This window comes from Mixophyes fleayi, chromosome 5 (genome assembly GCF_038048845.1).
Source record: "Mixophyes fleayi isolate aMixFle1 chromosome 5, aMixFle1.hap1, whole genome shotgun sequence".
NCBI lineage: Eukaryota > Metazoa > Chordata > Amphibia > Anura > Limnodynastidae > Mixophyes > Mixophyes fleayi.
Window position 1 is genome coordinate 88,806,223 of NC_134406.1, and position 12,734 is coordinate 88,818,956.

Consider the following 12,734-nt stretch of genomic DNA (forward strand, 5'->3'; position numbering starts at 1 on the left):
TTATCAAGTAGTAGCTTTTATTCCTCATACATGCTATTAGTTGGCATAACATGCTGACCAATCAGTTGCAGTTGGCATGAGAGTGTTGACATCACTGGGATTTAAAATTGGTCATAGGCTGCATTTTAGACAAGGTGGGCCCAAAATCACAGCACGTTTGAACCCACAACGAGATTTGGTAAGATAGTGGCACATGGCCGCTTTGTATACCCACATATTGAAATGTATATTCACATAACAGGCAGTTTAAACTAACAAGTTTCTGTCACTGTAGCAGTGATGCCCTCTGTGAATGGTGCAGGCAGCATTCATAAACATATCAGTACTGGTATGATGGGATCAGTGTGGGATCTGTCTATAAGGTAGGTATCTAGATTACTTGTTCTAGGCACAGGACTTACTTGACCTAAAATACAAGTTTATCAAATACATAACAACATGTTGTAAATGCAAAATATATAATCCTCCAAACCATATACGCAAAGCTGTTGGACACTGTATCCAACTTTAATATCTTCCACTTTGCTACCATTTTCCTAAATATATATATATATATATATATATATATATATATATATATATATATATATATATATATATATATATATATATATATATATATATATATTCAGACATTCTTCAGTCCTTGAAAAGACACAAGATCTCAGGTAGGCAGCTTCATCCTGGGGGTGTGACCACGTGATTTGTGTCTTTAGGCCCCGATCCTCCGTTGAACTTTACCAATTTCGTCCTATTACAGCAGGGGGTGGAGTCAGGATGACACATAATAATATCACCTATTTTTTGGGATTATACCCTGAAAATACTACAATAACAGGCGCCGTGTTCCAATTTTTTTCTTTGTAGATTTTTTGCAGAATTACCAAAGCCTTATGAATTTGGCAGCAACCCGCACCTTAGGAAGTGTAAAAAAGGTTATTATTATCATCAATGGACTTTTTCCAAAGGTATTGAGCATAGCATCACTTTTGTATCTGTATTTGATAATATATTTATTACTTCTAACACTTATATAAAACATTTAGGTGTAGTGGTTTAAATGCTTTCCCCATTATGGTATAGTTCGCCATGTGTGTGAGAAGTGTGTGGCATCACTAACAGTGAGGCAACAGGAATGGCCCTTGCTGAAGAGTAATATATTACAGAGCAATATTTACAATAAAATCGAATACGAGGAAATGTTAACTTAGAGAAAACAATGTGAAATGGGTATGTAGAAGCAGCATTGAGTAACATTTGGATTCATGATTAATGCCCATTATAGACCTGTGTTGATTTGAAAATGTGTTCGTTATTTTGCATATTACAAAAGAAAAACACTCACAAAAGTGCTACGTAGCTATAAATATAGAATGCAGAACAGAGGACTAAACAAACACCTTCCCACCTACAGACAGGTGTCTCTTTGTTTTGTATAGATGGTGAACTAGTCACCCCGGTGTGGCCTCCTAACATGTAATTTTTCTGTCCAGTTTGGTTACTTCAATTGTAAAATATTCATGTAGATAAATAACAGTTAAAAATGTTATTTAAACACAAAACAAAAATGTGAACATGACCCAATCTTTCACCCAAGACACCTACAAAACGGGTGACATAGGAGGAATGAACAGCTGTGTTTTTGTTTCTGCAGGAAGGATGCCAGTACCTTTGAGAAACTTGCAACAAATGGCTCTTTATCTGGGTGTGGTGTCTGGAGGAGGATGTGCCATGATGTATTATTTAATTCAGAGTAAGTACCCAGGAATGTGTAGAGTATACTATATGCATACTCTAGGCTGATTATCTGTCTGCATTAAAATGAATCTGTTAGTACTATATTTAGCCTGAAGTTTCCTTCCTGAAACCTTCTTTGCTGTTTGCTATTTTAATCCTTCCCCTATATAAGTGATACGCATCAACAGCTTCTACATTACATGTGTATTTTCTTATTACATAGTATCTTGTGTCTCAGCAGTAAAACATCAATATCTTGGAAACACATTTGTTTCATTCCCACAATGAGGGGAAAATATGACAAAGTCACTGGTTTGAATGGCAGGTATTCATGTCCCAGGCTGTTAAACATGCATGCTTTTAAACCCATGGAGATTGCTCTGTATAGTAAGCAGCATCCAAAGGAGTGTGTTCAGCTTCAGGAAAAGCTGTTAAGGGTCCCTGGTGTTTTGTATGGAGAGAGCAGAGTGGGCTCCATGCAAAAGGCCGAGTCTGGGTCTTCTGGTCTGCAGGCTCACAGCAGACTAATTAGGAGCTGCACCTGAGTGATGGCTGTAAAAAGGCTGCAGCTCTCCCTCATTCTCTCTCTCTCAGACCTGGGGAGGAGGTTGGTTGTCTCCTGAGAGACTCTGCTGTCGTGAGCAATAAGATGTGTACATGATTTGTGTGTGGGACATAAGGTCCTGCACAGGAGAGAGGGTCTCCACAAATGTTTAAAAGTAAGTTGTTTTTTTTCATGTTTTGTTTATTTTGAGTATGCTAATAAAACTGGTTGAGGCCATTTAAACTGAAAACTCTGCATTCATGTAACTTATTGCTGTTCGTCGCCATCTACCCCAGGAAATGGTACCTACTCCTCTCACACAGTCACTATATATATATATATATATATATATATATATATATATATATATATATATATATATATATATACCGCAGTCCATGTAGGGTTGTATATGCAATGATGCAGGTAGTTAACTCTACCTGCATCATTGCATATATAACCCTACATGGCGGCTTAGTGGTCCTACATCTAACCTTCTCCCCTGTTCACCTATGTACTGAACTTCCTAGTTCATTTCTCCACCATATGAGATCATCAATACCCTCCTACATGTTACAGCCAGACCCACCCATAGCACATTGACACAGATGCTAGATGATGGATCATTATAAACAAAATTATGAAAACATTTAACATAATAATATCACACTACATGTGAACAGAAACAAAGATCTGATACATATTTTGTAATCAGGAAAAATACAATCCCTGTAAGAAGTGACAACTTGGACTCTGTTATTTAAATGTACAAACTTGTTTAGAAGAAATGAGTCATAGAACATAAACAATATTTTTTACTATATTGTAGAGTCTTTTGCTAGCAAAGAATACTACTTGGCTGCTCTTGAGAAACTTGAGTCTGAGTCAAAAGTTCTAGACATGATAGGAGCACCACCCCTTAAAGTCCACTATCTTCGACTGTTGGACAAATACAACCATGTTGACCAATCAACAGCACAGGTAGGTTGTATATAGTGTTGATATTGACAGTTGAAAGTATAAACAAAAGAGTGCAACAAAATAAATTTTACATGCCAATATTTCCCCACTGTAATGCAACCTATTTTCATTTCTTTTTTTATTGGGTTCTTGTTAAACCAAGGGCAATTGTTTTATTTCTTTGGTTATCCAGGTCTATTTTGTTTTTTTATAGATAGTTTTTACTTCGTATCATGTTAATAAATATGCTTTTATTTTAAATTAATCTAGTATGGAATAATCTAGCGCTGTTTATATCTCATATAAACATGTGCAAAAACATGTTCAAAGTGATTTAAGATAAATTATACTTATATTTGGATATAATGAATCCCCATTTTACTCCATTGATGAATGCAGGATACAAACTTATAAAGGATATATTGGACATGAATAAATGAGCAGTTTGTTGAGGAGTACATGGATTATTTCTGTATGTGAGGAGTAGGTACTGTATCCTAGATATGACAAGTAAAATGAAAATAACACTGATAGTAGTATTTTATGATTACTTTATGAAGAAATAGTAGTTTCAAACACTCCACACACAGAGGAACTCTAATATCCTATTATGAATTACATCAAGCACACGTAAATTTAAAATTCCTATTGGCAACTATGACCATTTTGACTGATGTCATGTCATGGGAATCTGTTAATAGCATTGAAGCCCTCTCCATAAAACAGTCATTTGTTTTGTACTTTGTTTCCAGATCAAGATACCAGTATCCGGGACCATATTAGCTGGGTATCTCTATACTACAGCTGTGAAAGACCACTTTAACAAAAGGTGTGTACAGGGAGAGCATGATATATATATCAACAATAAATAATCCAACGTGAAAAGTGTGTCCACCCTATGATTCAGTAGATGATAAAACCACCTTCAGCAGTAATAACTTGAGGTAATCGTTTTCTATATGAGTTGGTGAGTCTACTGTACATTGTATTTGAGGAACTTTTGCATGTTCCTTACATGTTTTAGGGCATTAATTTATACATAGTTATCTGGAGATCCTGCCATAGCATGTCAATGAGGTTTAGGTTTGGACATTGACAAAATCTCGATTCTTTTATATTTAAGCCGTTCAGTTTTAAATTTGCGTTTATTAGTGTTTAAGACCATTGTCCTGTTGGATAATACTATTTCAGCCAAGCTTAAATTGTCGGACAGATGGCCTCACATTTTCCTCTAGAACAGTCTGGTATAAAGTTCATGGTGCACTCCATGATTACAAGGTGTCCAGGTCCTGTGGTGGCAAACAACCCCCCACAACCAAGCATGACGGTTGGTATCTTGTGGTGATACGCTGTGTGGTTAAGGTTAGGATTAACTCTAACCCTAACCCCTAAAATAATACTTACATTACATCAATGACAGCCGGGTCCATCCATCACCGCTTTAACACATTTTGCAGAGTCGGCTACAGAGGAAGTCGTCCCATCAACTCATCTGCATCCTGGTAAGTATTTTTTTTTTTTTGCAGGTCGCTCTAGTATGCACTCGGAGTCCTCATGTCGTCTTTTTCTGTGTTGGGGTAGTCAGTACCGTTAAACTGACTACGACTGGTAACTATTGGGTCCTTTGCGATTTTTCGGAGCATCATACAATCTGATTTTTGGGTACATTTGCTGGAATGCCTACTCCTGGTAGATTGGCAAATGTCTTTAGTGTCCTTCATTGTGATACTCTTTCTTACATTAAAATGGAGGACTTCAAATGGCTTTATACCACCTTCCACGTTAAGGAGAAGCAACAAATGCTTCTCCAAGACCATTAACAGGTGTATTTTCCCCTTATCACGGTGTAACACAAAACTTAATATTCCATCCCAAATTTCCAAAGGTTTTGCTTTTATATAGAGGTGGTAGCACGTCTTGATGATCAAATAATGATGTACACTTAATTATCAGCACCTAGCTCACATTACCTTCTTTATTTATATGGTAAACTTTTTAACATATGGTTTATTTTTGAAGAATAAATAGTGACAAAGTAAACTATGTTATGGGTAATTTAAAATGAGATTAGATGGGGGAAGTGGCCTGGCAGCCATTCGGCACGGATGTGTCTTGTCGCAGCTCCTCACCCGAGATTATCACCACGATCAGGCCTCCTGATGGCAAATATCTGCCTCCAACATTGTGCATACACAAAGCCTGTGTGTTCGGGTGCCCCAAAACTACGTATTCAGCCAAACTGAGGACTCTAATAGTACCAGGTCCTATCCGCATGCTACTCATGCGGATCTTGTCGGCTCCACAATAGCACTTTCAGAGCAGCCTCTCTTAACGCTCTGCATTCGATTGATTCATCTCTGTCAGCCTGCCTTAAGTGAGCCACAGCTAAGGGTCCCACTAGTGCTTCCTCTTGCGCTGAACTGCCGCTGACGGCTGGGAGTTGCCATGCCAGACTCTGGGGGAGCGTCCACCATCTGGTGGAACCTGGGTAAATGATAAGCCTGTCTGCTTTCCCTACTGGACAAAACCCCCTACTGAAAGGCTGTTAGCGCTATCATTTTTTCACAAGCAAAAAGCTGATGTTGTAGTAGTACAAGAAATGCACTTTTTAGCTAAAGCTCCTCCTATTTTTAAAGACAATTGATTTCCGTTGTGCTTTACCGCCAATGCTCCTTTTACACGAAATGGGGTGGCCTTTTTGTTTAGTTCCAATTCTAACTTTACTCTTAGCTCTAGCATTGATTAAAATGGTAGATATTTAATTGTGATAGGATCACTTGATGGCAAACTAGTTACGATTGTATTGTTATATGTTCCCAATTTGCGACAAGTCCCTTTCTTAGGTCCACTTTGCGCGATATTGATAAACATAAACAGGGCACCCTTATTCTCATGGGAGATTTTAACATTGTAGTAGACCCCAAACTAGATAGATCCTCTCAGACCTCTCCCCGTACAATAGACACTTCAGCAGGTCCCTCAGCTGCCTTTGCTAGGTTGCTTGCAGAGTTCAGACTTTACGATGTCTGGAGGACCCAAGCCCCGCTGGAACGCGAATATACGTACTACTTTTCAGTGCATAACTCTTATTCTCAAATTGATCTGATACTGTCAGATAAATTGTCTCTACATAATACTAAATCAGTTGGGATCATCCCGATATCATGGTGCGACCATGCCCCTGTGGTTTGGACTTGGCGGTTCCCCCATCAGGTGATTCTCCCCGGTCCTTGGTGAATGGCCCCATATCTTCTGACGCTACCGGAAGGTTGCCCTTAAAGAGATGCTTGATATGTATACTGCTACTAATTCACTGGGGGACACGTCTGTCTTTAACTTCTGGTGTATGCTCAAAGCTGTCATGTGTGGCTCAGACTCAAACGTGCGACTCTTAGCTACCAAGTGAAGCTGGAGGTAGAACTTTTCTCCCTCGAGTCCCTTAATAAAACTCATCCCTCTGTAGACCTTAAGTCCCAAATAACCCAAATTAGAAGTCAATTACAAAAACTATTACCCGAACTAAGCAAGCTTTAAAGACTTCAGAAATATTATTTATCAGGAAACAGAGCGGGGAGATTGCTTGCCAGAAAGTTGCGAGGTCAAAGGGCCCAAAATCGTATTAAATATTTGGTTGAAGATTCAGGAGCCAGAATCTCTAACCCCTGAAATATAGCTAATAAAATTGCGGCCTACTATTCCAAATTGTACAATCTCTATGACTGTGATTCCACTCCCCAACCGACCCCTGGCCTGATTAAGAACTTTTTAGGTGAGCTAAATTTACCAAAATCTGGACTCTGTATCCAAGGAGCATTCAAGTCTACTTTGGAATCAATTTGATATTATGTATGTTATTAAATCCTTACCTAAAGACAAAGTCCTGGAACCTGATGGATTTATTAATAACTTCTATTCTATGTTTCAGACTGAGCTTACTCCAATCTTAGAGCGATTATTTAACTCTGGTACCCAACAAGGGAGTTTCCCTACTGAAATGCTGGAGTCTCGAATTCTAACGATACCTAAGCCGGGTAAGGACCGACCCTCTGCCAGAACTACGGACCATTTGCCCTTCTTAATTCGGACATAAAATTTTATGCTAAACTGATCGCTAATAGACTTATTCCGTCTTTGATCCACCCGGATCAGGTGGGCTTTGTCTTCAGACGGCAAGCATCCGATAATACACGTAGAACAATCAATATTATCGAGCAAGCAAAAAAATTGCATCATGTATTGTTAATTATGTCATTGGTCGCAGAAAAGGCCTTTGACAGGCTACATTGGGGTTATATGAGTGGGGTGCTGGTCCTTGCCCGGTTTGGATTCGGTGGTGAAATACTCAATTCTATATTCGCTTTATATAAGGTGCCTTCAGCAATGGTTTTACATCAGATAAGTTTACAATTTCAAATTGCACCAGACATGTTTGCCCCCTTTCGCCCCTCATTTACCTCTTAGCTATTGAAACTCTGGCAGAGCGAGTTAGACAACATCCTCAGCTCCCAGTCATTACCCTAGCCTCGACTATCCACAAAATATGTTTTTTTGCAGATGACATTTTGCTATATGTCACTTGCCCAGGGGCCTCGTTACCAATCTTACATGATTTGCTACAGAAATATGGATGGCTTCTTATTACAAATTAAACACGTCCAAAACAGACAACCTCCCTATTAACTTATCGGACACTCTCCTGGTGCATCTGAAGGCAGCCTTCCCGTACTCCGGAAGAACCTCTTTTATGGCATATCTAGGGATTATGTTTACTCTCCATATAGAATTCTTGCGCGAGACTAATTATATTCCTCTATTGATACATTTGACAACTCTAGCAAAGTCGTGGTAATGTCACGAGGTTTCCCTTGGTGAGCAAAATTGATGCATTTAAAACGTCTCTCTTACCCATAATGATGTACCTATTTAGGATGCTTTCTTTTACTCTCTCCAAGTCCTATATGGATAAGATCCGCCTCGTACTTACTTCCTATGTCTGGAAGGGCAAACCACCTAAACTTGCCCACTCTATTATGTCTCATCCAAGAAAGACAGGAAGTCTAGCCTTACCCGATATAGTTAAATATCAGGAAGCGGTCATATTAGCACAGCTACGAGATTGGTCTCTCCCAGATCTCCATAAACCGTGGCTTGATCTTGAGAGAGGCCTTAACCATACATTCCCATTGTCCGATCTCCTGTGGATTCCTAAGTCCTTGCGGCCCCCACAGTCTGACCTACCCCACCTCACAAGAGATGCTCTTCTAATTTGGGACAAGACTCTAAAGACAATGGACCTTGTCACTTTCCCCACTCACAATCTCTCCCTCCTTGCCTTAGCTAAACTTATACCTAATCTAAATCTGTCCTTGTGGTATTCTAGGGGTATTACCAATATCAAAACGCTTAATTCTGACCTGTCTTCTTCGCGCAAATGCGAGAGCAATTCCAGATCCCAAATCAAGACTTTTAAAAGTACCTTCAAGTTCGACATTAAAATTTGGCTGACTCAGACCAGGGCTTGTTGGCGAGAGTGTGAGGAGATAGGTGACATTTTTCATATTTTCTGGAGCTGTCCGGTTGTCCATACTCTCTGGTCCGCAGTTTTTACCTAATATCAAAAATCACTCAAACTCCTGTTCCTAATAACCCGGAGGTAGCACTGTTACACTTTTTTCACCCACAAGTCTCATCAGGAGACCGTTATGTTATAAGCCACCTTTTTATAGCTACTCGTGTGGTGATAGCCCAGGCATGGAGAAATCCCACTCTGCCAACCATTGCTAAGATAATTACTAAAGTCCATTTAAGTTGCGATATGGAGACCATGGGAGTGCCCTATGCTTCCACTGCTTGTTCTCCCCACATGAAGTGGTTTGCTTGGAATCAATATGTCGCCAAAATCTCAGTGTCTCCAGACCTCCCGAATATTTCTCAAAACTCTTCTCAGTACCCCTTAGAGATTGTTTTCCCAATGTAAACTCCTAATGATTTTCAATATGTGAATTTACTGTGATTTGCAACTTTTGTTTGTATGTATATGTACTGCCTTTTTCCCTCCCCTATTACCCTCTCCTTTCCCCCCTTCCCCATACAGTTTGCTGTTTATTTTTTTTACCCTGTAATTAAAAACTTTAGTAAAAAGTATTATTGAAAAAAAAAATGAGATTAGATGTATAACAATTTCCACTTGGTATTAATTATATGATTGTTAATTATTTTATGATATGAAACAAGGTGGCCATTTATGTATTTGGTAGTGGTAACCTCAGTAGTTATGAATACTTAATTGTAAATTAGAAAATATTCCCTCTTCTAGAGATATCAGTAAAACATATGAATATATATTTTTTTTGTTCTATAGGTGGAACCTTCAGGATGTGATTCTAAAGTTAAATAACGGACACAGTGTCCCAATTTATAATTCCAGTATGCCTGGTGAAAAGGAAGAAAATGCAGCCACAAATCCTGATGTATGTTGAATCTATTGATTGAAATCACAAACATCACCTATATGATCTTTTAAACAAACTTCTTGCATCTACGTGAAATATTTCAGTGATATGCGTGTAATCACCTGTTATATAACAGGTCTGTTGACTCCTAGCAAGGCCTGTGTTTTTGCTATAAACTATTGTTTATATTACTGTGTAAGAAAAATAAATCCTACTTGTAAAAAGTGCTTTCAATAAACTTTATAATTATGAAATCATCACCCATTGCTATTGTACAATGCTATTTTAAATAAATAAAAACAAAATGATGTTACACAACATTAATGATCAGCTTCGCCTTTGTAGTAGAAGCTGACAATAAAACGAGTGTAGAAGAGAATGCTGTAATACAAACTCCTTCATGTGGTCCTGATAGTAGCAGAGGCATCCGACGTAGAACCTACATTGATGACACTGTGTTAGGAACAGTGAATGGATTAAATATAAGTCATACATAATTCGTGACAATATTCCTGTGCCTTGTATTTTGTGGGAATAAACTTATAAAAGTCAAAAAATAAATTGTTTACTTATCACAGCAAAAACATCAGCGTACTCCTGTCTTGTAACTTTGTGCTGTGACTTGCTAAGACTAAAATAAATGAATTGAATAGGAAAAAGCAAGTTTCACAAATATTTCACATACAATGATCGAGATGTTTCATGTCGTGCACACAATTATCATGTGGCACAGTACAAGATATTGTTCTTGTTATTGAAGCTCGTTACACTGTCTTTCAATAGTCCTACTGACAGGCAATAAATATTTATACCTATCTCAAAATACTTTAGTTCTTGTAAGGTTTCTGAAACTATTGAATATACCTTGCGCATGTAATATATATATATATATATATATATATATATACCTACACACACACACTTTGTGAATGCTACTACTGACAGCTCTTTATTGTAAAGTTTACTTCCCACCCCTCCCATTATTAAACTGATGCTATCCAGAAAAGGAGAGAGTTGGTAGTTAAAAGTGGATAAGAGATTAAAACAATCATTATGTATTTCATGAATCTAGCTCTTCATTGAACTGAAACTGCAGCCAATCATGTACAATCAGGAGCCGCATTACACACCCAAGCTGATTGAACAGTCCTGACGACTCTCTGTCCTCTCCAGGGTGTCAGCGCTGATGGCACTTTCTGCAATCAAACTTAGTGATACTTCTAGTTGGTGATTTATTGTATGTGCAGATAGGTAGGTGGCTCAGACAACAGGATGGGGATTTGTTGTCTGGTAAAATGTCTAAATAGGGTTCTAGGACAATTTCATACATCCAGTTAACAATTATAGAATGCCTTTTGGATTAAATGTGGATTTGTCTAGGTTCACACAATAAATATGTCCTACATTTACTTACAGTATAGATTTTTCATTATGTAACATTTACCAACATTTAAATGATAATGTTACAATTATTGACAATAGATATGAAAGGTTGTACGTACTTATGCAGACGCATAGCAAAGTGAGTTTGGTGGGAATTCATTGATTTGTTATTGTACAATGCTATTTTAATTGACTTGACATTTCACTTTTCAATGCTATTTTAAAACTATTGAAATTAGTCTGTTAATAGCATTTGCAGTCTTGGCCAGGTTAATTATCACAACGAGAGACTTAAATTGAGTTATAAATGTAAACTGTGCATTCTCCTTCCATGCTGATATCACATTAGACAGCGTTGCTCGTGAAACATAAGAAAATTGAGTGGTCTGGGTTGCTAATAGTCCTACTAAACCTGCCCTAACAATCGCCCTTCTTTCAAAGTCAGTGATGTCCTCTTAACAAAAGCCAACCAGACTAGGTTTAAACCATTACAAGTGGACTATCTGACTGTGAATGCCGCTAAAATCTGCTCAGTCTACCTGAAAAGGAGCTAAAACCCCACAATATATATGTATATATTGCAAAATGTTTATGCACCACTGGTAAAGTTGCATGTAATAACAGAAGCTAATGCAACCTCTGCAGGGTACAGACATTACCATTACATATTATATCACAATAATTATATATTTGCTGAATTTAAAAGATTGGAAAAAAATAACACAGAGTGCATGTGGCAGATGCAAAAGTTTGGGCACCTTGCCAGTTGATTCAAACATACTAAATGCAAAGCCTCAAAACTTGACAATTGACCTTTCTGACTCAGTGGATGTTATGCCCACTCTCAATTACCGTTTGCTGCTCTAAGGAGCTAAGGACTTGAAAATAAATATAATTGACTGTTACAAGGTAAGGCTATAGAAAAAACACTTCCAGCTCATAGTTTCCGCTGCCAGAAACATCATTAAAAATGAAAGTTTAGGGGCACCATAGAAATCCAGGCAAAAACTGGAAGACCAAGAAAAAGCACTGTTAGAGCGGCTCATAAACTTGTCAGATATGCAAAGCAGAACCCACGCATCACTGCAGACAGGCTAGCTTGGCACTAGAGTAGATGTCCATGGTACAGCATTGCTTACATAAAGCGGATCTGCATTGAAAGCTCATCACAAAAGTAAATGCCTGGAGTATGCAAAACAATATATAGATAAGGCAGAAACAAATAGCCACAAATACAATAGATACATTTCTAGAAAAGCAGGTGAAGCATTTGAAGAAAAGAAGACCATGCATTAGGGTGGATCTGTTGTGCTTTAGGGGTCTTCTAGCAGAGAAATATTGCCAAGCAGATGGGAAGCATGGACTCAACTAAATGTCAACAAATCCTACGCTTAAGGTCCCAGAGATAGTGAAAAAATTAAAGCTGAAAATAAGTTGGGTATTTCAGCAAGTCAACAATCCTAAACATCCCTCAAAATCAACCATTAAGTTCTTATACAAATAAAACATTAACGTTTTGGAATGGCCTTCACATTCTGCAGATTTAAATATTACTCAAAATCTGTAGGGAAATCTCAAACATTCAGTGCATGCAACAAGATAGTTCTGCCAGGAAAACTGGAAACAAATCCTAAAGATTTTTTGTCAGAAAATAAATA

General features: G+C 38.0%; 1 protein-coding gene across 5 annotated transcripts in view; it reads left to right on the plus strand.

Annotated features, from left to right (window-relative positions):
* The window catches only part of COA1 (cytochrome c oxidase assembly factor 1), an 82,251-nt gene extending 72,298 nt beyond the window's left edge, over nucleotides 1–9,953 (plus strand). For 3 of the 5 annotated variants that reach the window (XM_075212527.1, XM_075212529.1, XM_075212531.1), the window contains exons 3-6: nucleotides 1,655–1,753; nucleotides 3,111–3,262; nucleotides 3,994–4,070; nucleotides 9,603–9,953. In XM_075212527.1, coding sequence (XP_075068628.1) covers nucleotides 1,660–1,753; nucleotides 3,111–3,262; nucleotides 3,994–4,070; nucleotides 9,603–9,720 — 441 coding nt within the window. In that variant the 5' untranslated portion in view covers nucleotides 1,655–1,659 and the 3' untranslated portion in view covers nucleotides 9,721–9,953. Of the gene's footprint in view, nucleotides 1–867; nucleotides 969–1,654; nucleotides 1,754–3,110; nucleotides 3,263–3,993; nucleotides 4,071–9,602 lie in introns of all 5 variants that reach the window. The other 2 variants (XM_075212528.1, XM_075212532.1) reach the window with 1 other exon arrangement.
* Nucleotides 9,954–12,734: the final 2,781 nt, after the last annotated feature.